General features: G+C 39.6%; 1 protein-coding gene across 1 annotated transcript in view; it reads left to right on the top strand.

Moving 5' to 3' along the window:
* DNAH5 (dynein axonemal heavy chain 5) overlaps window positions 1-26,520 on the top strand; it is a 213,886-nt gene that overhangs the window by 143,075 nt on the left and 44,291 nt on the right. The window contains exons 56-61 of the mRNA XM_041731659.1: window positions 3,870-4,101; window positions 5,244-5,358; window positions 5,603-5,779; window positions 8,603-8,806; window positions 11,296-11,475; window positions 15,244-15,381. Coding sequence (XP_041587593.1) covers window positions 3,870-4,101; window positions 5,244-5,358; window positions 5,603-5,779; window positions 8,603-8,806; window positions 11,296-11,475; window positions 15,244-15,381 — 1,046 coding nt within the window. The remainder of the gene's footprint in view (window positions 1-3,869; window positions 4,102-5,243; window positions 5,359-5,602; window positions 5,780-8,602; window positions 8,807-11,295; window positions 11,476-15,243; window positions 15,382-26,520) is intronic.

Genomic DNA, 26,520 nt, shown 5'->3' with positions numbered 1-26,520 from the left:
AGAGGGAAAGAGAATCTTGAGCAGACTCCATGCTGAGCATGGAGCCCTACATGGAGCTTGATCCTACAACCCTGAGATCATGACTTGAGCTGAAACCAAGAGTCAGATGCTGAACCAACTGTGCCACCCAGGTGCCCCTGTATTTTAATTTTTTAAGGAACCCTCACACTGTTTCCCACGTGGCTGCACCAGTTTGCATTCCCACTAATAGTGCACATGGGTTCCCTTTTCCCCATACCCTTGATGACACTTGTTATTGGGGGTGGGGGTCTTTTTTAAAATTTTTTTATAACAGTCATTGTAACTGGTGTGAAGTGAAATCTCACTGCAATTTTGATTTGCATTTTCCTGATGATTAGTGATGTTTTTTTTATATACCTGTTGTCCATTTGTATATCTTCTCTGGAGATTGCTCTTTTCAATTCCTTTGCCCATTTTAATCAGATTACTTTTTTTTGTTTTGTTTTTTGCTATTGAGTTGTAGGAGTTCTTTATTTTGTATATTAATCCTTTATCAGAGGTATGGTTTGCAAATATTTTCTCCCATTCCATAAGCTACTTGTTCATTTGTTAGTTGCTTCCCTTGCTACATAGAAGATTTTTTTTTAGTTTGATGTAGTCCCACTTTGTTTTTGCTTTTGTTGCCTGTGCTTTTGGTGATTGCCAAGATCAAAGTCAGGAGCTTACCTATTATGTAAGTAAATTTTATGGTTTCAGGTCTTACGTTTAGGTCTTTAATCTATTTTGGTTTGATTTTTTTGTGTATGGTGTAAGACAAGGCTCCAGTTTCATTCTTTGGCACATAGATATCGTGTTTTCCCAGCACCATTTAGTAAAAGAGACTATCCTTTCCCCATTATATGTGTTATTGGCAGCCTCAGTTGACTGTATATGTTTGTGTTTATTTCTGGACTTTCTTCTGTTTCTTTGGTCTATATGCCTACTAGTAATGCCAGTACCATACTGTTTTGATTAGTGTGACCTTGTAATACATTTTGAAATCAGGAAGTGGGATGCCTCCAGCTTTGTTCTTTCTCAAAATTGCTTTGGCCATTTGAGGTTTTCTGGGCTTTTAAAAAATAATAATTCTTCCAAATTATAAATACATGATGTCTTTCAATATATTTGTGTTTAATTTCTTTCATTTGTATTTTATAGTTTTAGTGTTGCAAGTCTTTCATATCCTTTGGTAGAGTTTATTCCTATGCATTTTATTCTTTTTGATGCTATTATAAATTAGATTATTTTCTTAGTTTATTTTTTGGATTGTTGTTACTGTTATTATTTTCTGGCTTAAAGATGCTCAGAAGGCTAATCCTAGATTTTGTAGTATTTTAATAACTAAAGTGCTTTTGGAAAAAAATGTGAGTTTATTATATATGTGAATTAAAATTGACTAAGTCTTTTGATGAAACATTTAAAGAAAAAAGAGAAAACCAGAGAAGTAGTTGCTCAAACAGCTTCTGAGTGAGCTGTTGCTCACCTTTCTGCGGCTACCAAGAAAATGTAGAGCTGTGCAGTCCAGGATGATGCCATTGTGGGATCTTATTCCTTCTGTCTTGCTGTCATCTCAGGATGTGGCTCTTACTCTTACAGGCACTGGGTAGCTGCTGCATCCCTAGGCATCATGTTTGTTGATGCACCATGAAGTTTGCCTTTTATTTCAGGACAACATTCTTCCCTAAGAACTTTTGTCTACATGTCATTGGATTGAACCAGGTCACCCCTACTTATAAGAGAGTCTGGGGAATCAAAGGATTTTAGTTGGACAGATTGTTACCCTGAGCAAAATAGAGATTCTTTTAGTAGCAGAGAAGAGATGGCTGGAAAGGCAACTAATACACCTTTTTCACTTTGTGACTTCAGTTCTTTAAATGAAGTAGAAATTCAAGGAACCAAAATTCAGGGACTGAGGCCAGCATTCTCTCTCTCCCACACATACCTCATTTCATTTCCATCAGGTGACATGAACACACATTATCAAAATATACTCCACACCAACCCCAGGCATCATTCTGAAGGTGGGTCCCAAAACTGGCATTACTGCTTTGGTGATTAGATAATGAAGATGACCTTGGAAGAGTTTTCCATGGCCTCTTCCTTGAGTCTTAGCAGGTGTGGCCCCCCCCAGGTGAAAGCAAACTGACTTTTCATAAACTTTCTTGCACCAGAGATTGGAGTCTTTGGGAAAATATGTTTGAATCCACCCTGTTTTTATTCTCTGACTTTTTTGGAAAGAGAAAAAGAACACTTGCTACATTAAGAAAGTCACCGTTTTTTATACTCTCTGATCATATAAGAAGAAAAAAATCATTATATAGTAAATACAAGGGAATTTTCAGAAAGTGGGAACTTCCTGAGGATACACCATAATGCCAGGTAAAGCACTTAGTATCATGCCTGCACATGGTGAATATTGCAGCTGTTGGAGTTAATACCTACAAAAACTTTTTCATAGGCAAGGATTATTCTTATGTTTCCAGTGCCTTGACTTAAACTCCCTGGAATTTAAAATGTTCTTTGTAGAGGTTGCTTAACTCATGAGAAAATATGACTTCTGAGTCTTTATTGCCTTTCAGTGTATGTGGTAAACTATGTTCATAACCAAGCTGATGAATGGTACCTATTATTTACATAGATATAAATAAATACTTCCCCACAATTACTGCTTTAAGAACTTAATTCAATGATCAGTTACTGATCATTTTTATTTTCCCAACTGTCACCTGATAGGTTTGATTCCTTCACTTTCCTTCCGTTTTTATTGGCTGTATTTCTGTTTGCAACCCTTATGTACATTATTCAGTACTTTCAGTACTTTTCAAGGAAATCCTTAGCTGGTTATGATCATTTTATTTATTTATTTATTTATTTATTTTTAAAAAATATTTTATTTATTTATTCATGAGAGACACACAGAAAGAGAGACAGAGACACAGGCAGAGGGAGAAACAGGCTCCATGCAGGGAGCCTGATGTGGGACTCAGTCCTGGATCCCAGAATCACACCCTGAGCTGAAGGCAGACCCTCAACCACTGAGCCACCCAGGCTTCCCTGGTTATGATAATTTTTAACTGTATCATTTACAACCTTTGTAAATTCTTTAGAGTTGAGACCAAGTTTCACACCAGTCTCACTCCATGGCCCCATCACAGGGGCAGACATGCAGCAGATGTGTGATGTGTATGTGGTGATTGATTAGCTCTGACTTTATGACCTATTCCTATAATAGGAAATGCTGCCTTAGAATTGGTCCCATGATTGGCACCAGATAAAGGGTGGGAAGATAAAGGTCTCCAACAGGAGGTTTTTACCCAAACATTTTTAAAGGACGCTGTAAATTAGAACTGACTGCCGATGGCCAGCTGCCACTTTTGAGAACAAGATGGCCCAGGCATACAAAAATGTAGTGACAAACCTTCCCATACCAAATGTAATCAGAACCTGGGGGGATAAAGGGTATGACAGGTTCTGCGTTTAAAAATAAATGGGCTTGTTAAATACGAGTACCAGGTGGGCACTGATTTCTAAGTTATTTGTACCACTTTGGTCCTTATGTAAAGCATAGAACAGGCTGGCTGCTTACCAGAACCTGCAGCCGTGCAGAAGAGACTTCCTTGCATAAATACCAGAAAACAAAGACTGATGGTAGTGTTGAGCTCTGTTCTAGTTTTAAACATGAAAGGGAAAATAAAATTGTTGAAGTCATAGGCTTGGGGCCAAAAATGCTGACAGATATGTACCCAATGGGGCTATAAAAATGGTGTGTACTCCCAAGAAATGTCTAAATCCTTCAATAATAGCCAGTTAACTTTTCAAATGGTAATTCATGTTCATATTTCACCCATTGCCATCTTTATTCGTTCTAGTGTCTGAACACTTCCTGTCTTCCTATGATATTGACTGCAGTTTGGAAACCAAGAAGGAAGTGGTCCAGTGCATGGGCTCCTTCCAGGATGGGGTAGCTGAGAAGTGTGTTGATTATTTCCAGAGATTCCGACGCTCTACTCATGTGACTCCCAAGTCATACCTCTCTTTTATTCAGGGCTATAAGTGCACATACAGAGAAAAGCATGTGGAAGTGCACACTCTGGCCAACAGGTGAGTGTGAAGTTCAGATATAAAATTATTTTAAAGCAGTGGCTGTTAACTGGGGGAAAATTTGCTCCTAGGAAGCATTTTACAGTGACTAGGAGCATTTTTGTTTGTTACAACTTAGGTGGTAGGGGCTGGGAAGGGGTGCTACTGGCATCAGATGAACAGAGATCAGGGATGCTGTTAAATATCCTCCAGTATAGGAGGTAGCCCCCCACAGCAAAGAATCATCCAGTCCCAAATGCCAACAGTGCTGAGTCTAAGACACCCTCCTCTCAAGTCTATTCAAAGGATTATTCCATGATTGCTAGAAGCTTTATTCTTGCCCAGTAGAATTAAATATTGCCCAGTGTTTTATGTGGGCAATATGAATGACATAATGGTAGAAATACTTCCCGCCTCCCTCTTCTCTCCCACTTTTCTGGGGTCTAGAGTAGGAGAATCTGGCCGATGCTAATTTTCACTGCATGGTGAATACCCTACTACCCTGGAGGCTGTTCTAGGTTTCGCTGCTCTGCCCTGCTCTTTTATGAACACTTAGAGCTCCTGCCTGCATATGGCCAGAACCAGCCAGAGCTGCTCCCTAAGGGTCCCTGGGTGGGAGATTGTGCTGACTGACTCTGTGAGCTCCAGTCTTTGAGGTCACATCATCTCAGGTCCAGATAGTCAGTGGTCTCTTCATACGTTGTTCTAACGACTTCAAATTTGTTTCTTTCCTTGATCCCAATCTTTCTTCTTTTAACTTAATTGTCTTTTTTTTTTTAAACAGTAGTTATTTATTTTCCTTCTTCTATGATAGGGCTTCAAGCATTGAAGTCTATTGTCATTTAATTAAACTTCATTAAGCGTGAATCCTGCATGATACAGATTCTAGACCCACCATCGTTCTTCGATGCATCGTTATGCTATGCAGTGTCATAACGGGGTCATGCTCCCACGTGTGGTCTATGAAAAACTTTCAAATGTGTTCCGTCTGGCATCAACTCTGGGTGTATATTTCTTTTTGTCAAGCCCTCTTGGATTGCTATTTGCACATATGCTCATTCTTCAAATAGAACTATTACTATCTTTATTAATGAATCAGTGCTTGGAAAATGTGGCTGAATACAACAAATTTTAATATGGCTTACTTGGATTTTCAATCCTAGAATGAATACTGGATTGGAAAAGCTAAAAGAGGCCTCAGAGTCTGTTGCAGCCCTGAGCAAAGAACTGGAAGTGAAAGAAAAGGAGCTTCAAGTGGCCAATGATAAAGCTGACACGGTGTGTGGGCACTTGTGCATGTGCCGTATTTGTTTTAAATTCCTAGTAATAAGTGTTAATGACGTATGCATATTGACTACATTGTAACCATGAAAATATAAATTATTTCCAAGAGAATGCAGTACTCTTAATTTTATTGTGAAATATTTTATAAGTGGGCAAAATCAATAAATCAAGGAAAAACGTTTATCTTTCAGATTGACAAGGTATGTTTTTTTTGTTTGTTTGTTTTATATTGAATTAGGTCTTAAAAGAAGTGACAATGAAGGCACAGGCTGCCGAAAAGGTCAAGGCTGAGGTACAGAAGGTGAAGGACAAAGCCCAAGCCATTGTGGACAGCATCTCTAAAGATAAAGCCATTGCTGAAGAAAAACTGGAAGCAGCAAAACCAGCATTAGAAGAAGCAGAAGCAGCCCTGCAGGTAAATCTATGTGATAGGAGAGATGTCAAGTTCAGTGTCTAGGATGAGGACAAAGACGAGATGAGTAACAGCAAGGAAATATTCTACTGCTTCAGACCAAAGGTCTCTTCACTGGAACAATTGCAAGTAATATTTCCTGCAGGGAGATGTTAGTAGGTCTTTATAGATTTTGCACTTGCTACTTCACATCTCATTTTCTTCACTCATGAATGATGGGCAATGTCATATATTGATGGTCAGGAGTTCTGGGTTCTCTTTTCCCTCTGTCACTAGTGACATTGGGAATGTCACATAGAATTTCTAAGATAACATTTCCCTATTTGTTCATTGAGGATGCTGGAGTAGGTCTGGAAAGTATGGTGTTCTCTGAGTGTATCTATGAATTAGTATCCAAATACTAATGTGGCTTGTTAATGGAGGGTTTCGAGCAGGCTCTGACAGTTGTTCAACGCAATCATGTGACAAGAACAGGAAGAGGGAAATTAGAAAGAAGGTTGGATTCTGAGAAAATATGAGTTTAATGAAATGGGCCAGAACTTATAGGGCTAGTCAAATGCTGAAGACTCAATGTAAGATTCTTTGGACTCAGTTTTAGATTACTTATTCTTCAGTCTTGCTCATCTATTGTTGTATGTTATTCATTCCTGGCTGGAGAAATGAAGCCTTGGTGCTCTGTCCATGGCTAATTCAGGTTCTAGAACCTCAACTGAGCATGCCTCATTACTTGATAATGTAATTTTTTAAACTTTATTGTAAGCTCAGCGCCTAAAACACTTCTCAATCTTTTTGATCCAAGTTGAGTCTTTAAGCTTCCTGAGCAATATACAGATATGAATGTCTACTCTTTTGAGACAATAAAGATATTGCCATTGTCTCCTATATCTCTCCAACTTTCCACACTACTCTTACTGGGATATATCTTTACTTTCTGTTCCTCTGTTTCTTCTTTCTCTGGCTACACTGTGCTTCTTTATCCCCGAATGGGTCTTCAGTCTCTCTTGAGTTTGTGGGCTCCTCATCTGCCCCTTTAAAAAAAACTAATTTATCAATGTATGACTGTCATGTAAAAAGCTGTACATGTGTAATGTATACAACCTGAGAGTTTGGGAATTAAGTTTATACCCGTGAAACCATCCCCACCTTCAAATCCATTGACATGTCCATCACCTCCCAAAGATCCCCCCTCCCCACACTGCTCCCTTTAATATTATTGTTGCTGTTTTATGTGGTAAAAACATTTAACATCATATCTAAAATCTGCCCTCTTGACAAATTTGAATATATAATACAGTATTAACTATAGGCACTGTGCCATGTAGTAGCTGTTCAGAATTTATTTATTCTGTATAACTGAAAATCTGTACCTCTTGACCATCAGCTCCCCACTTCCTCCTCCTGCCAGACCTGACAACCACTGTTCTATTCTCTGCTTCTATGAATCTTGACTGTTTTAGGTTCCATATAAATGGAATCATATAGTATTTGTTTTCCTGTATTTGGTTTATTTTACTTGGCAAAATGGCCCCTAGGTCTGTCCATGTTGTTTCAAATGGCATGATTTCCTTTTTTTTTTTCTTTTAAAGACTGAATAATATTCCATTGTACATAGGCACTCACACACACACAGAAAGACACACACACTTGCACATGCATACACACTATCTATCTATATCTATCTATCTATCTATCTATCTATCTATCTGTCATCTATCTATCATCTATCTCTTGCATTTCTTTATCCACTCATCCATTGGTGGATATTTAGATTGTGTCTATATCTTGGCTATTATAAATAATGCTACAGTGAACATGGGAGTGCAGATCTCTTCAAGATCCTGAACCCCACCCACTCCCTTTCTTTTTGGGGGGCATCTTGGCTTTAGACTAAGAGTCTCTGATCAACAGAGATAATATATTGATAGTGTAAAGACACTTCTGAACCTTTACTGAGCTCATGATACCTAATGGCATCATGGAAACTGAGCATATGGCATCTTAGATCATGTTTGCACTCTCTCTCTGTCTCTCTCTCTCAAATAAATAAATAAATAAATAAAATCTTAAAAAAAAAGATCTGGAAGAGATTAGTGTACATGATTTGTCCTAGAAATAGGACTGTATCAGATTATTATACTTAGTATTTTTCTAAAAATTATTCCACAGTGTAAGAGATAGAGCAGTTATCAGTAACCGCAATCATTCTATGTGACTATTAAGTAATTTACTGTCTCAGAATCTCCATACTCCAATCTCTCAGAATGGGACAGGACTTATCTGAGTTCTTGAAATTTGTATTGCTTAAGTTCCATCAATTTAAAGGTAATTTCCCAGCTCAGAAACCTCTAATTATTCAATCTGTCAGCCCTGGGGCTACCTGCCGGTGTCAGCCCATTGTGACAAATCTGGGGGGATGCTAAAGAGGCAGATTCTTGACCCATATAACTAATGAGTAGAAAGCACTGCACATACTAGAGTTGAGAAATCCTTGTAGCTCCCTGAGTGCTGAGTATTCTTTTTCTTTCAGATCACACTTTCTTTTTTTTTCTGACACAGAGTGGTCTGTATGTTTTTAAAGAAGTCACAGCTCCTTAGCTACTCACCAGCATTTCCCTCACTGTCTCCTCTTGCTGTCAGTTTGAATTGTAAAAGTTTGAACTTTTTAGGACATGTGTTTCTTTGGGATTAACTATGCATCTAAACATTATGACTCTGAATCTAACTCAAAAATGCTTGCTTTCCTCTGTCAAAATAGCACTTAGAGATTATAGGTTTGTTCACACTTTCTTTTCTGAGATTGGATGATGACCTCCTCTCATCTCACAGACCATCAAGCCTTCAGACATCGCCACTGTCCGCACGTTGGGCCGACCCCCTCACCTCATCATGAGGATCATGGATTGTGTGCTGCTCCTGTTTCAAAGGAAAGTTAATGCAGTGAAAATTGACCTGGAAAAAAGCTGTACAATCCCTTCCTGGCAGGAATCTTTAAAACTCATGACTGCAGGAAACTTTTTACAGAATTTACAGGTTGGTAGCTCAATAATGATGGACTGAGAGGGGACTCAGACTTCATTAGAGTGTCTGAACCCTTTAGTAGAATAAATTTCAGAAAAGAATTTATTGCACAAATATACAAAATTTTTTTACCATCTTTATTGAGGTATAATCACATATAAAAATTCTCTGTATTGGGAGATTTATAGTGTTTGCCAATTTCCACGGTGTAAATATCCCCACAATGGCCAATTTCAAGCTACCAAAATGATCTTGCTGAATGTAGGGCTGGGGAGAGGTACATAGTCGAATATAAGGTATGTACCACCTTGTAGATACAATAGATATAGATGACCTCAAAACATAGATGGTAAAGTGTAGTAAAATAATAGAAAGTGTTTATTTTACTATGCATTATTTTTATTTTAAGGGAAATTTATTTAACTAAGTTTATATAAATTCTTAATAACAGTTCTATTTAACAAGCAGTGTACAGAATTCCTGAAAATTTAGCAATGTTTCCTCATGAGCTTGTATGAACAACCACAGTGTGAAATCCTGAAATACATTTCAATTTATTTGTCCATTGGACTGTTGATGGATTTTTGGGTTGTTACCAGTTTTTGGCTATTGTAAATAAAGCTACTATGATAGTTGGTCTATAGGTCATTTGGTGGGTGTATTTGCATTTCAGTTGGCTCTGTACTCTGGAATGGGATTTCTGGGTCTTTGATTTTACATTTTTTTAATAGCTGTAAGTTTTCTTTGATTGGAGTATAGTTGACACATGTTACATGTTTTTCAGGTGTGCAATAGTGATCAGACAATTCTGTACATTGTGCTATGCTCATCACAAGTGTAGCTACCATCTCTATACATTTAAACAGCTTTATATAGAGTGCCAAAGAGTTTTCAAAAATAGCTGTGTCAGTTTACACATCTGCCAGCAGTAAGTTGTTCTACATCTTTTTTAAAAAATATTTTTATTTAAATTCAATTTAGTTAACTTAGAGTGTATTATTAGTTTCAGGGGTAAAATTTAGTGATTCATCAGTTGCATATAATAGCCAGTGCTCATCATGTCACATGCCCTCCTTAATGCCCATCACCCAGTTACCCCATCCCCCCATGCACCTCTCTTACAGCAACTCTCAGTTTGTTTCCTATGATGAAGAGTCTCTTATGGTTTGTCTCCCTCTCTGTTTTCCTCTTATTTTATTTTTCCTTCCTTTCCCTATGTTCATCTGTTTTGTCTCTTAAATTCCACATATGAGTAAAATCATATGGTATTTGCCTTTCTCTGATTTACTTGTTTCACTTAGAGTAATACCCTCTAGTTCTATCCATGTCCTTGCAAATGGCCAGATTTCATTCTTTTTTGATGGCTGAGTAATAATAGATTGTGTATATATACCACAGCTTCTTTATCCATTCATCAGTCGATGAATGGAGGGGAGGTGACACTCTGAGTGTGTGTGGCACTGATTGAGTGCATGTGGAATGGCAGTGGTGATAGAGGAGACTGAAGAGGTTTTCTCAGAAAAACATGACAGTGGAATCAGATTTCACATAGGATACTGATGGGTTACTCTAGGTTCCCATCCTATGTACCTGGTGGCACAACCATTGCTCTTGGAAGCTCTCTTGCCATTTGTCTTTTGTCACCACTGTCTTTCCATTGTTCCCAAATATTCTTCTGGCTTCACTATTTCTCTAGTGTCATAAAAGAAACTAGTACTGGAAGATTTCTCAATGATAGTGTGTATTCCACCCTACCTTGTGTATGTTCTGTGAAAGCTTTTATTTAGGTGCTGCATTCCTTTCCACTTGGAGAACATCTGATTATCTTTAAGATGAGCGAACATTGCTTGAGGGGGCCCAGTTTTGTTGTTTGGCCAGTCTTCTGTTGATGTAAAAAAGTGTTCTTAATCCACTTCTGCTACTATTTCTAAGTTTTATCCCTTCAGAAGATAACAGTTCTCTCATATTCTGGATAATTTTATGATTAAATTAAATTTATTATTGCCCTCAGAGCCTAATGTCTAGGTTGTAACCTTTATATTTCAGATGAGTTTAATAGAACCTCTGTTTAAATGTATTAAGCATTTAGTTGCTGCTAAATGCTAAATATATTTTGTCCTTAGGCTGAATATACCTGAGTATATTTGTTTTCCATTATTGATTTTATGGGCTTATACAATTCACCTATTTAGGATTAATGACATGAAAATGTAACCATCTTAGTATTCATCACCTAAATAATTTACTCTTTTCCTGGGTCCCAGAACATTTATTTAGGGTTGGTATCTCTTATTCACAGAAGCTAAAGTAAGCTCTGACTTCTTTGCTATCACTGCTTGCCCTGTTTTCACTTTCATGACTTTAGCCCAATATCCTGAAATATCAGCAAAATGTGATATCATGCATCCCTTCCTCGTTGTTCAGTAATTTCAATGACATAATGTGAGTATGACTTTGTGGAAAAAAGTATTTTGACTTAATTATACTCTTTTCTTTCATAGCAATTCCCAAAAGACACAATAAATGAAGAAGTGATAGAATTTTTGAATCCATACTTTGAAATGACAGACTACAACATTGAAACGGCTAAACGTGTATGTGGGAACGTAGCTGGTCTTTGCTCCTGGACCAAAGCCATGGCTGCCTTCTTTTCTATAAACAGAGAAGTGTTGCCTCTGAAGGTGAGTCTCCTAGGTAGAACTGTGCAATACATGCCTATAAAGCCCCTTAGGTCAATTAGTTTTGCCTTTTCATATAGCATAGGAGCCTTTAGCCTCTGGTGGTGTATTCAAGTCCATGGGAGAGCAAGTGACAGAAAGGCTGAGCACAGGATGTTTCTCTTCTCTGTAATACCTCTCTAATCAGAGTTGTATGAACCTTTAAGCATGGACTCTTTACAAGGATGCCAAGTCCATTGTGGGATCCTGGATATTTTTCTTCCACAGTGTCAACTTGGAAAAAAGAAACACTGAAAACTATAGCATAGAATCTCCTGGCGATGTCCAAGATCTCCTGCCAGGGAATCTTATGTCTGCACACAATTGGTGGCTAGTCTGGGCTATAAGTTATGACATGGTATTCTTACTCTTTTCCTTTGTTCCTCAGGAAAGAAACTGAATGTCATCTGTTCTTCAATGTGATTTGATAATATGCCTGTTTCCCTTTGAGTAATTGCATTTCTAAGCTTCATAGGCACATACTCCTCCACCATCAGAGACTGTCTGCAGCAGATGGAGAGGCAAATACATGTTTTAGAAATGGCATACCAATGTCTCAAAAATCACACGTGTGGCCTGGTTGATTATTTTGCTCTTGTATGAGTCTAATCTTTCTCAACCATCAACTGAAACCCACTTATGGTTGTAAGCCGTCCAAGGAGTTTAATAATCATGATAAAAATAATCATAAGTGGAAAGAAGATATGGATAGGGTTGCAAATCCCATTTTATTTTCTAACTGTTACCATACCTGGGTCATTTATTCAGGGGCTGAAGCCCCTTGGGGTCCTAAGGGAACTTAAAGGAACAATGACTCATTTAGTTTAGAGAATTTGAGAGCAAATAATTGATGTCATGCTGTCGATATGATGAATTCTGGGACCATTGAAGACTCCAGCATAGCTCAAAATGGGCATTCTGATATTGCCTGAATTATAACTACCCTATCAAATGAAAAATACAGGACATCTTTTGCAAATGTTTCTAGTGAGTAAGCATATAGTGTTTTTAAGGGAATTACTGTTGAATTTATGATGGGTAGCTTTTATTTTGTTGTAATTATTTTAAATAAAATGAGCTGAAATCAGTACCAAATAATGGCCATTCTGATCAAGGTTTACATAAGAACAAGAAAATCCCTTCCTCTGGGATTTTCCAGGACATTTTAGCCCCCCCCCCCCCCCCCCCACGGTCATACGACAACATGATCCTGCAGTTGGAAGTGAAGAGAGAACACTGTCAGAAGGGGGAACCTTTTACTTACTCCTAGAACCTCCACCTTTCTTTCTGAGAAGTTGGTCCTGGAAGTGATCAGGACCCAGCCTCTCAGCTCCCAGCCTCTGGGAGCCTAGAATGTGTCAGGTCTCTCGGAATGTTCAGGCATGAAAATGAGTGCAATTAGAGAGAGTCTGCATACTCCCTGCTTAAGGAGAAGGTGAAATAGAGAGAGTGCAGATTATCACTGGGCACCTCTGCGTACATTAGTATGAAGCATCACTGACCAAGGCCCCTCATTTCATATATTCCTGGAGGGACTTCTCTGGCCAGCTCCTGCTTCTGAATGAGGACAGTTTAAGGACACTTCTTACACTCCAGGTGGAACCTCCTCAACACTAAGCAGTGATGGGGACACCAAGGAGCTGTGCTTCTTCCGGCAATCCCAGTCAATGGACCCAGTGACATCTAGTAGTGAATAAACTTAAATATCGGCTAATAACAATTCAGACTCCATTCAAGTTAATGATAATGATATTTCTCCTTGAAAACTGTGAAAACCAGTAAATATCAGTCCCTATAAACAGAACATTCGTAACAGTAGAAACTTAAATATTATACTCGGACAAAAACAGCTATTATTTATGTAATTCTTGTTGTAGGCCAGGCACCAGCTGTGGGTATTTACATGTTATCTTATTTAATCCTCTCTCACACACACACTGTAGGAGGTAGATTTTCAATATCTTCATGGATAAACGGAAGCTCACAGAGTGTAAGTGATCTGCATGGAGCTGCAGACTGGAAGGGATTCTGTACTTTTTGGTTAGCAACTTTTTAGAGCTTCATTAAATTTTCTTTTAATTTATTTTTTCTGAGTAAAATTCTAGAAAATATTCAAAATCTCTGGGGCTGTGATCATTTGACATTAGTTTACTGCTTCAGTGAGTTGTTTGGCATCATTACCTTGCTTTTCTTTTATGTTTAAGCCATGGCAACAGGTGCAGTATAGAGCAGACCTGACAAGAATATGTCCCAAGAGTTAGATCTTTTTTAAACTGTAGTTTTGCCTATCAGTGGTTCTAGTAAGTTATGGAACTTTGACTTTCCTTTAAAGGATTATTCTGCCCAAACTTGGGAGCCTGAGGTTTTCAGACGGGAAAATAATTTATTTCAAAAATTTTTTTCAAGATAATCTTTTCTTCTGAAACACTCCAGAAAGAATGTGGCCCTAATAGTGGATTATCCCCATTAAAACAATTTTAACAATTTAGAGATTTAAAAAGGAAAATTTTGACTCCAAAAAATTGTTTAAAGCATCTAAATTCCTTTTTTTTAAATTTTTTAATTTATTTATGATAGTTCACAGAGAGAGAGAGAGAGAGAGAGAGAGAGGCAGAGACACAGGCAGAGGGAGAAGCAGGCTCCATGCATTGGGAGCCCGACGTGGGATTCGATCCCGGGTCTCCAGGATCGCGCCCTGGGCCAAAGGCAGGCGCCAAACCACTGTGCCACCCAGGGATCCCCTTAAAGCATCTAAATTCTTATAAGCATGGACTGTTTTCTACATCTTATCTTTTGCTAATACTGCTTTTGAATACATCTCTTGAGTCAAATTTAGTAACTTCCTGAAAACAAATATTTTTAATTAATCACAGTTCAAGGGCAGCCCAGGTGGCTCAGCAGTTTAGCACCTGCCTTCAGCCCAGAGCATGATCCAGGAGACCTGGGATCGAGTCCCACATCAGGCTCCCTGCATGGAGCCTGCTTCTCCCTCTGCCTGTGTCTCTGCCTCTCTTTCTCTCTGTGTCTCTTATGAATAAATAAATAAAATATTTTTTTTAAAAAATCACAGTTCAAGGCATCAGTTCGTTTATGGAAGGCAAACAATATATGAAGACTACAAGAACAACATCAAGATCACCACAACTCACAAAATCTGCATTTTACATGCAGTATATACTATTTCTATTCTTTATCTTGTTTTAATATCCTTATCAATAGTGATGAGTTTTACTAGGCAGAGAGTTCTCAATATTCAGTTTTTTCTTTTTCTACAATAATATTACAGTGTTCCATAATTTACCCATGGGCATTTAATACTGCAGTGCTCTGATCTAAGGACCAGCAAACTCTGGCCCACAGGCCAAATCTAGCTCACAACCTCTATGTGTATGTTTTGTAAAATAAGAGTTTTTTCATTTATTTTAAATGGTTTTTAGATAAGTACCTGAATAAAATAGCCTTGATTTTGCCCCTTGACTCAAAATGTCTAAAATATTTACTATCTGGTGCTTTTTGGAAAAAATGTGCTGACTTTGAATGTATTATAATTTTCTGCTTATAAACATTTATATCAAGTCCACGTTAAGATTTGACCTTGACTTAATGCAACTTGAAGAGACTCCAGAGGTAGAACAGAAAACAGGTATAAATATTGCTGAGGTCTCAGACTCTGAAATGCTGGCTGTTTGGTTTGCACACACGCATTATTCACCGTGCGTATGTCCTGTGCAGGCCAACTTGGTGGTACAGGAGAATCGCTACATCTTGGCCATGCAGGATCTGCAGAAGGCCCAGGCTGAGCTGGATGACAAGCAAGCAGAGCTTGATGTGGTGCAGGCTGAATATGAACAGGCCATGACCGAAAAGCAGGTAACTGTTCTCTGGCATGGAATGGACTATCATACACCAACATACCTATAGTAGACCCTTCCTTCCTTTGATGCTTTCTTTTTCCAAGAGGTTGGTTCTCAGCAGGGATTGATTTAATGTATACATAGTACATAAACAGCACATAATCCTTCACTAAACCCTAGAGTTTGTTTCTAACACATACTAAGGACCTTGGTGAGAGGTTGGGATGGTCAGCTAAGGTAGGAGGCATTCTGGAACATATCTGAGTCCTCTTATTGATGGTGGCAAAAACAGCCTGCCATGTAGCACATTTTGTTATGTTTTTCAAATCATGTCTCCTACTTTATCTTATTAAATCTTTGAAATAATCTTGCAAGGTAAGCAAGGTGAATATTTTTATATATAAAAATATACTATATTTTATATATTTTATAGTCCTTTTGGAGAAAGAAGAAATTTATATATTTTATAGTCCTTTTGGAGAAAGAAGAAGTCCAGGGGGTGGCTCCTCATCATAGGGCTGAACAGTCTGAACTAGACCTTGGCCTTCTGGTGTTCACTTCAGGCCTCTCTGCTGGACTAATGTGACTGGCCACATGGTTGCATCTGATGACAATAACCATCTACAGTCTTCTCAACTTAGTCTACAAAATAGCAGCTGTAGAATCTTTCAGAATCTGGGTTCATACATTTCTGATCTACTGGGCTATAGGTTATTTATCTTATTTATACCAATTACTCCAGCTCCACTGGGACTTCTTTCCTTTTGGATATCCAGGAAGCTTTAAAACAGGCCAGTGTAGCTTAGGCTTCAGAGCTCCTCATGTGCACAGGCTCCTAGGTGCTAGGGTTCCTGGGGCTTGTAGGGTGTTTTAGGGGGAGGGAAACCAGGTTATGATTGGCATGCATTTGTGTATAAGCATTCAGATAAAATACTTAGAAATTTCAGAGGAAAGGTACCTGAGTTTTTAAGTCACCAGGACTTTGTCATGATTTTTTCCCTTTCGATCTATATACTCATTTACTTGGGAGTTTTGTATTTGTAAATCTCTAATGATTTTCTTGAAGTAGATGGACCCCACACATTATATAAGCTTCTGGTGCTACAAAATCTGTATTTGCCTCTGGTAAATCCTGTGTTTGGTAAATAAGAGATAGATTCACTCTGTTCTTTCCTTGATTTTGTGGACTTTCCTCCTGCCCATTTTGTCTTCATTGGTCATGATTGAGATTCCTGCTGTGATAGCCCAGTTTCTTATGGGAGTCCCAACAAGAGAACCTAGATGAACACTTCAGTTTTACTCTGTGCAAAATGTGTGATACTTCAACTCCTGAAAGCAAAATAAGAGCCTTTTAGAAATTTTAGGGAAGTAATTGTATAACACCTATTTGGGTTTATTAATTATACTCTTTGAGATTCAGTTATCATCATATAAAGAGAAAATCAGCATTGCAATTTGAAAGTCTACTTTAGAAACTACGAGGAAGGTGTGATAATTATTTACCGTGGTGGACACTCACTTATATTTGGAGGCGCTACTGAATATACTGAAAATATTTTAAGCCTCATGTTACCATGTTTGAATTGTAACATTTTTGCATTAGTTCATACAATATGCTTTTTTGGTTTTGAGCATCTACTGCTTGTTAGGACCATACAAGAGGTGCTACTGTAAAGGTATGGCTCTGACTTCAACACTTGTTTCCACAAATGTCAAGTTTTTTTAAAATTAACACGAAATCTACCTGTGAGTCCATCTGCTTCTAATGTGCTGGCATTGAACCTGACCTTTAGTCACTTTGTGGCTCCTTTCCCCTAATGAACTCCATGGGAGTCCAGGGGGCTTACAGAGGACTTACAGAGGATGGGTAGGGGAAGGGCCTTGAATCCAGTTCATCACAGTCGGACGCCTAATCTCATGAACCAGGTCTGTGCTGTCCCCTGAAGGAGTGTGTGCCCTGTTCTTCTACAGGGCAGTGCCTTCATGGGGGTCAACTTCCCTCATCCTTCTGGACATCTAGTTACACTCTTGGGAACACTACAGAGAGTGGGCCGGGGCACTGCCCCAGGAACCCAGGGAAGTCTGCTCACTGCCCCAGCCAGGCTTAGAGGGTAGAGCTGCTCCTGGCTCCTGCACTCTCAGAAATCTCCTCTCCCTTCCTGCTACTTACATCCCCTAAAGAAGTGTGAGCTACCCCCCCCCCCAAAAAAAAAAGCCAGAGAGGAGGGCCCTGGCCATTTTCTTATTTGGCCAATTGAGAGTGGAGATGGGGAATTTTGGGAAGAAAACTTAATCTTAAAAATGTCTTTTACATGAAAAGTTTGTTTCAAAGGTAGGCAGAAATAAATTATTTATAATATTCTTCCCAGCTGGCATTTTTCTCCTTGGGGAGAAACAAACAAATAAATAAATATGGGCAATATAGATGTAGGAGTATACCTCTGCTGGGCTTTTAGGTTTCCTTCACTAAGTCTAGGGGGAAAGGAAAATAGAATCCCAGAGAACAAACTATAATAAATATCTTGCTTTTGAAAAACACGGTATTGTGTTATAATTACAAAAGCAGTTCGTGTACCTTAGGGAATCCTGGAAATGAACACTAAAAATATTTGCTCTTTATCATTTCCTATCTGAACATTTTCCTTGATTTATGTATATTTGAAAATATGTGTAAAGTATAACATTTGAATATATAATATAATTTAATACATACTGTTTTAAATTGAATTTTCAACTTAGTAATATATTATGAATATCTTTCTTGGTTATAAAAATTTTTACAAGACAATTTTTAATGGCTACAGAGTATTCTTATTCACTGGTATGCCATAATTTATTTAAATATTCCTCTAGTATTAGACATTTAGCAGATATAACATAATTATGCATTATGTGTAACATATACGTATGTTATAAATGAACCTCCTGTGACTGGTCCTGTAGCTAAATCTTCATCTGTCCCCACTATTATTTCATACATATAAGTTTCTACAAGTAGCATTGGCAGTTGTCTTAAAGAGAAAGAAGATTATGAGTTTTTAAGAATGGAACATTGAATGGTAACAGTGTATGGAAGCCTGGTTCAAGGTATTTTACTGACACACAGAGCACCAGAGAGGGACCAGCTGAGTCAGGTGTCACTGGGATTTGTGAGAAAGCCTCAGAACAGAACAAACTGAAGATAATCTAAAGCTTCACCTAAAGTAAAAGGAGATGTGGACTTAGATAAAGCATTAATGATGCTAGAACTTTAACATGAGAGAGAATCCTGATTTTCTTTTTTTATATAATAAATTTATTTTTTATGGTGTTCAATTTGCCAACATACAGAATAACACCCAGTGCTCATCCCGTCAAGTGCCCCCCTCAGTGCCCGTCACCCATTCACCCCCACCCCCTGCCCTCCTCCCCTTCCACCACCCCTAGTTCCTTTCCCAGAGTTCTTTATGTTCTGTCTCCCTTTCTGATATTTCCCACAAATTTCTTCACCCTTCCCTTATATTCCCTTTCACTATTATTCATATTCCCCAAATGAATGAGACCATATAATGTTTGTCCTTCTCCGATTGACTTACTTTACTCAGCATAATACCCTCCAGTTCCATCCACGTTGAAGCAAATGGTGGGTATTTGTCGTTTCTAATTGCTGAGGAATATTCCATTGTATACATAGACCACATCTTCTTTATCCATTCATCTTTCGATGGACAACGAGGCTCCTTCCACAGTTTGGCTATTGTGGACATTGCTGCTAGAAACATCGGGGTGCAGGTGTCCCAGCGTTTCATTGCATCTGTATCTTTGGGGTAAATCCCCAACAGTGCGATTGCTGGGTCCTAGGGCAGGTCTATTTTTAACTCTTTAAGGAACCTCCACACAGTTTTCCAGAGTGGCTGCACCAGTTCACATTCCCACCAACAGTGTAAGAGGGTTCCCTTTTCTCCCCATCCTCTCCAACACTTGTGGTTTCCTGCCTTGTTAATTTTCCCCATCCTCACTGGTGTGAGGTGGTATCTAATTGAGGTTTTGATTTGTATTTCCCTGATGGCAAGTGATGCAGAGCATTTTCTCATGTGCATGTTGGCCATGTCCATGTCTTCCTCTTGTGAGATTTCTGTTCATGTCTTTTGCCCATTTCATGATTGGATTGTTTGTTTCTTTGGTGTTGAGTTTAATAAGTTCTTTATAGATATTGGAAACTAGCCCTTTATCTGATATGTAATTTGCAAATATCTTCTCCCATTCTGTAGGTTGCCTTTGAGTTTTGTTGACTGTATCCTTTGCTGTGCAAAAGCTTCTTATCTTGATGAAGTCCCAATAGTTCATTTTTGCTTTTGTTTCTTTTGCCTTCGTGGATGTATCTTGCAAGAAGTTACTGTGGCCAAGTTCAAAAAGGGTGTTGCCTGTGTTCTCCTCTAGGATTTTGATGGAATCTTGTCTCACATTTAGATCTCTCATCCATTTTGAGTTTATCTTTGTGTATGGTGAAAGAGAGTGGTCCAGTTTCATTCTTCTGCATGTGGATGTCCAATTTTCCCAGCACCATTTATTGAAGAGACTGTATTTTTCCAGTGGATAGTCTTTCCTCCTTTATCGAATATTAGTTGACCATAAAGATCAGGGTCCACTTCTGGGTTCTCTGTTCTATTGCATTGATCTATGTGTCTGTTTTTGTGCCAGTACCACACAGTCTTGATGACCACAGCTTGGTAGTACAACCTGAAATCTGGCTTGTGATGCCCCCAGATATGGTTTTCTTTTTTAAAATTCCCTGGCTATTCGGGGTCTTTTCTGATTCCACACAAATCTTAAAATAATTTGTTCTGGGGAAGGGGCAAGATGGGGGCAGAGCAGGGTCTCCAAGTCACCTGTCCTCAACAAATTACCTAGAAAACCATCCAATCATCCTGAAAATCTACGAATTCGGCCTGAGATTTAAAGAGAGACCAGCTGGAACGCTACACTGAGAAGAGTTCGGCTTCTATCAAGGTAGGAAGACGGGGAAAAAGAAATAAAGAAACAAAAGGCCTCCAAGGGGGAGGGGCCCCGTGAGGAGCCGGGCCGAGGCCGGGGCGAGTGTCCCCAGGACAGGAGAGCCCCGTCCCGGAGGAGCAGGAGCTGCACCAACCTTCCCCGCGGAAAGGCTCCCGGGGAATTGGAGCAGGATCCCCAGAAAGGCGGGACGCCCTCGGGCTCCCTGGGACACTAACAGGCACCTGCGCCCCGGGAGATGCGCCGAGCTCCCTAAGGGCTGCAGCGCTCGGCGGGACCCGGAGCAGCTCGGAGGGGCTCGGGCGGCGGCTCCGCGGAGGGGGCTGCGGGGCGGGAGCGCGAATCCAACAGCGCAGGCCGCGGAGCACAGGGCGCCGGGACACAGCCCAGGATCCGGCCTCCCCCGGGACAGGCAGAGGCCGGGAGGGCCCAGGACAGCGAGGACGCTCCTGCCTGGAACTGAGCAGATCAGCGGCCCCGCCCGGGAGCCCCCAGGCCCTGCAGACGAAGAGCCCCGGAGCTACTGCGGGAGTTGACTCCAGGGTCCCAGAGCTGCCCCCGCCACTGTGGCTTCCTCCCGGGGCCTCACGGGGTGAACAACCCCCACCGAGCCCTGCACCAGGCAGGGGCAGAGCAGCTCCCCCAAGTGCTAACACCTGAGAATCAGCACAGCAGGCCCCTCCCCCAGAAGACCAGCGACACGGACCAGTTCCAAGGGAAGTCAAGGGACTTAAAAGTACACAGAATCGGAAGATACTCCCCCGTGTTTTTTTTTTTTTTTTTGTGCTTTTTTTTTCTCTCTTTCTTCTTGATTTCTGATTGCTTCCCCCACCCCCCCTTATTTTTTTCTTTTTTCTCCTTTCTTTCTTTTTCTTTCTGTTTCTTCTCTTTTTCCCCTTTTTTTCTTCTTTCTCTTTTTTCTTTTTCTCTTTTCTTTCCTTCTATCTCTTTTTCTCCTTTTCCCAATACAAATTGTTTTTGGCCACTCTGCACTGAGCAAAATGACTAGAAGGAAAACCTCACCTCAAAAAAAAGAATCAGAAACAGCCCACTCTCCCACAGAGTTACAAAATATGGATTACAATTCAATGTCAGAAAGCCAATTCAGAAGCACTATTTTACAGCTACTGGTGGCTCTAGAAAAAACCATAAAGGACTCAAGAGACTTTATGACTGCAGAATTTAGATCCAATCAGGCAGAAATTAAAAATCAATTAAATGAGATGCAATCCAAGCTAGAAGTCCTAACGACGAGGGTTAACGAGGTGGAAGAACGAGTGAGTGAAATAGAAGACAAGTTGATGGCAAAGAGGGAAACTGAGGAAAAAAGACACAAGCAATTAAAAGATCATGAGGATAGATTAAGGGAAATAAATGACAGCCTGAGGAAGAAAAACCTACGTTTAATTGGGGTTCCTGAGGGCGCCGAAAGGGACAGAGGGCCAGAATATGTATTTGAACAAATCCTAGCTGAAAACGTTCCTAATCTGGGAAGGGAAACAGGCATTCAGATCCAGGAAATAGAGAGATCCCCCCCTAAAATCAACAAATACCGTTCAACACCTCGACATTTAATAGTGAAGTTTGCAAATTCCAAAGATAAGGAGAAGATCCTTAAAGCAGCAAGAGAAAAAATGTCCCTGACTTTTATGGGGAGGAATATTAGGGTAACAGCAGACCTCTCCACAGAGACGTGGCAGGCCAGAAAGGGCCTGTTGGTGGGAATGTCAACTGGTGCAGCCACTCTGGAAAACTGTGTGGAGGTTCCTCAAAGAGTTAAAAATAGACCTGCCCTACGACCCAGCAATTGCACTGTTGGGGATTTACCCCAAAGATTCAGATGCAATGAAACGTTGGGACACCTGCACCCCGATGTTTCTAGCAGCAATGTCCACAATAGCCAAACTGTGGAAGGAGCCTCAGTGTCCATCGAAAGATGAATGGATAAAGAAGATGTGGTTTATGTATACAATGGAATATTCCTCAGCAATTAGAAACGACAAATACCCACCATTTGCTTCAACGTGGATGGAACTGGAGGGTATTATGCTGAGTGAAATAAGTCAATCGGAGAAGGACAAACAGTGTATGTTCTCATTCATTTGGGGAATATGAATAATAGTGAAAGGGAATATAAAGGAAGGGAAAAGAAATGTTGGGAAATATCAGGAAGGGAGACAGAACATAAAGACTCTAACTAGGGGAAACGAACTAGGGGTGGTGGAAGGGGAGGAGGGCGGGTGTTGGAGGGGAATGGGTGACGGGCACTGAGGTGGACACTTGACGGGATGAGCACTGGGTGTTTTTCTGTATGTTGGTAAATTGAACACCAATAAAAGTTAATTAAAAAAAATAATTTATTCTGACTCTCTGAAGAAAGTCCATAGTATTTTGATAGGGATTGCCTTAAACATGTAAACTGCCCTGGGTAACATTGACATTTTAACAATGTTAATTCTGCCAATCCATGAGCATAGAATATTTTTCCATCTCTTTGTGTCTTCCTCAATTTCCTTCAGAAGTGTTCTATAGTTTTTAGGGTATAGATCCTTTACCTCTTTGGTTAGTTTTATTCCTAGGTATCTTGTGCTTTTGGGTGCAATTGTAAATGGGATTGACTCCTTAATTTCTCTTTCTTCAGTCTCATTGTTAGTGTATAGAAATGCCATTGATTTCTGGGCATTGATTTTGTATCCTGCCATGCTACCAAATTGCTGTATGAGTTCTACGAATCTTGGGGTGGAGGCTTTTGGGTTTTCTATGTAGAGTATCATGTCATTGGCGAAGAGGGAGAGTTTGACTTCTTCTTTGCCAATATGAATGCCTTTAATGTCTTTTTGTTGTCTGATTGCTGAGGCGAGGACTTCCAGAACTATGTTGAACAGCAGTGGTGAGAGTGGACATCCCTGTCTTGTTCCTGATCTTAGGGGAAAGGCTCCCAGTGCTTCCCCATTGAGAATGATATTTGCTGTGGGCTTTTCATAAATGGCTTTTAAGATGTCGAGGAAAGTTCCCTCTATCCCAACACTCTGAAGAGTTTTGATCAGGAATGGATGCTGTATTTTGTCAAATGCTTTCTCTGCATCTAATGAGAGGATCATATGGTTCTTGGTTTTTCTCTTGCTGATATGATGAATCACATTGATGGTTTTACGAGTGTTGAACCAGCCTTGTGTCCCGGAGATAAATCCTACTTGGTCATGGTGAATGATTTTCTTAATGTGTTGTTGGATCCTATTGGCTAGTATCTTGTTGAGAATTTTTGCATCCATGTTCATCAGGGATATTGGTCTGTAATTCTCCTTTTTGGTGGGGTCTTTGTCTGGTTTTGGAATTAAGGTGATGCTGGCCTCATAGAACGAATTTGGAAGTACTCCATCTCTTTCTATCTTTCCAAACAGCTTTAGTAGAATAGGTATGGTTTCTTCTTTAAACGTTTGATAGAATTCCCCTGGGAAGCCATCTGGCCCTGGACTCTTGTGTCTTGGGAGTTTTTTGATGACTGCTTCAATTTCCTCCCTGGTTATTGGCCTGTTCAGGTTTTCTATTTCTCCTGCTCCAGTTTTGGTAGTTTGTGGCTTTCCAGGAATGCATCCATTTCTTCTAGATTTCCTAATTTATTGGCATACAGCTGTTCATAATATGTTTTTAGAATCGTTTGTATTTCCTTGGTGTTGGTAGTGGTCTCTCCTTTCTCATTCATGATTTTATTAATTTGAGTCTTCTCTCTCTTCTTTTTAATAAGGTTGGCTAATGGTTTATCCATCTTATTAATTCTTTCAAAGAACCAACTCCTGGTTCTGTTGATCTGTTCCACAGTTCTTTTGGTCTCGATATCATTGAGTTCTGCTCGAATTTTAATTAACTCTCTTCTTCTGCTGGGGGTGGGGTCTATTTGTTGCTTTTTCTCTAGTTCCTTTATGTGTAAGGTGAGCTTTTGAATTTGAGTTCTTTCCAGTTTTTGAATGGATGCTTGTATTGCGCTGTATTTCCCCCTCAGGACTGCTTTTGCTGCGTCCCAAAGATTTTGAACGGTTGTATCTTCATTCTCATTAGTTTCCATGAATCTTCTCAATTCTTCCTTAATTTCCTGGTTGACCTTTTCATCTTTTAGCAGGATGGTCCTTAACCTCCACGTGTTTGTGGTCCTTCCAAACTTCTTGTTGTGATTAAGTTCTAATTTCACGGCATTATGGTCTGAGAATATACAGGGGACTATCCCGATCTTTTAGTATCGGTTCAGACCTGATTTGTGACCCAGTATGTGGTCTATTCTGGAGAAAGTTCCATGTGCACTTGAGAAGAATGTGTATTCAGTTGAGTTTGGATGTAAAGTTCTGTAGATATCTGTGAAATCCATCTGGTCCAGTGTATCATTTAAAACTCTTGTGTCTTTGGAGATGTTGTGTTTAGAAGACCTATCAAGTGTAGAAAACACTAGATTGTAGTCACCAATATAAGTGTATTATTATCTAAATATATCTTAACTTTGGTTATTAATTGATATATTTGGCAGCTCCCACATTCGGGGCATATATATTGAGGATTGTTAAGTCCTCTTGTTGGATAGATCCTTTAAGTATGATATAGTGTCCCTCTTCATCTCTCACTACAGTCTTCGGGGTAAATTTTAGTTTATCTGATATAAGGATGGCTACCCTTGCTTTTCAGGGCCATTTGAATGGTAAATGGTTCTCCAACCTTTTATTTTCAGGCTGTAGGTGTCCTTCTGTCTAAAATGAGTCTCTTGCAGACAGCAAATAGATGGGTCCTGCTTTTTTATCCAGTCTGAAACCCTGCGCCTTTTGATGGGGTCATTAAGCCCGTTCACGTTCAGAGTTACTATTGATAGATATGAGTTTAGGGTCATCATGATATCTATTCAGTCCTGTTTTTGTGAATTGTTCCACTGAACTTCTTCTTAAAGGGGAATTTTAAGTGTCCCCCTTAAAATTTCTTGCAGAGCTGGTTTGGAGGTCACATATTCTTTCAGTTCCTGCCTGTCTTGGAAGCTCTTTATCTCTCCTTCCATTCTGAATGAAAGCCTTGCTGGATAAAGTATTCTTGGTTGCATGTTCTTCTCATTTAGGACCCTGAATATACCCTGACAGCCCTTTCTGGCCTGCCAGGTCTCTGTGGAGATGTCTGCTGTTACCCTAATACTCCTCCCCATAAAAGTCAGGGATTTCTTGTCTCTTGCTGCTTTCAGGATCTTCTCTTTATCTTTGGAATTTTCAAGCTTCACTATTAAATGTCGAGGTGTTGAACGGTTTTTATTGATTTTAGGGGGGGATCTCTCTATTTCCTGGATCTGAATGCCTGTTTCCCTTCCCAGATTAGGAAAGTTTTCAGGTATGATTTGTTCAAATACTTATTCTGGCCGTCTGTCCCTTTCGGCACCTTGGGAACCCCAATTAAACGTAGGTTTTTCTTCCTCAGGCGGCCGTTTATTTCCCTTAATCTATCTTCATGGTCTTTTAATTGTCTGTCTCTTTTTTCCTCAGTTTCCCTCTTTGCCATCACCTTGTCTTCTATGTCACTCACTTGTTCTTCCACTTCGTTAACCGTCGTGGTTAGGACTTCTAGTTTGGACTGCATCTCATTCAATTGGTTTTTAATTTCTGCCTGATTGGATCTAAATTCTGCATTCATGAAGTCTCTTTAGTCCTTTATGCTTTTTTCTAGAGCCACCGGTAGCTTTATAATAGTGCTTCTGAATTGGCTTTCTGACATTGAATTGTAATCCAGATTTTGTAACTCTGTGGGAGAGAGGACTGTCTCTGATTCTTTCTTTTGAGGTGAGGTTTTCCTTCTAGTCATTTTGCTCAGTGCAGAGTGGCCAAAAACAAGTTGTGTTGGGAAAAGGAGAAAAAGAGAGAGAGAGAAGGAAAGAAAAGAGAAAAAGAAAAAAGAAAAAAGGAAATAAAAAAGAAAAAAAAAGAAAGGAAAAAAGAAGTTGTGGAAAGCAAACAAATCAAAAAGCAAAACAAAAACAAAAACAAGAACAACAACAAAAAACAACCAAAAAAACAACACGTGGGAGCATCTTCTGATTCTGAATAATGTAAATCCCTTGACTTCCCCTGGAACCGGTCCGTCTCGCTGGTCTTCTGGGGGAGGGGCCTGCTGTGCTGATTCTCAGGTGTTAGCACTTGGGGTGCTG

This window comes from Vulpes lagopus, chromosome 17, assembly GCF_018345385.1.
Source record: "Vulpes lagopus strain Blue_001 chromosome 17, ASM1834538v1, whole genome shotgun sequence".
Classification (NCBI taxonomy): Eukaryota; Metazoa; Chordata; class Mammalia; order Carnivora; family Canidae; genus Vulpes; species Vulpes lagopus.
The sequence above is the reverse complement of the archived record's forward strand: the minus strand, read 5'-3'. Positions and strand labels throughout refer to the sequence as shown.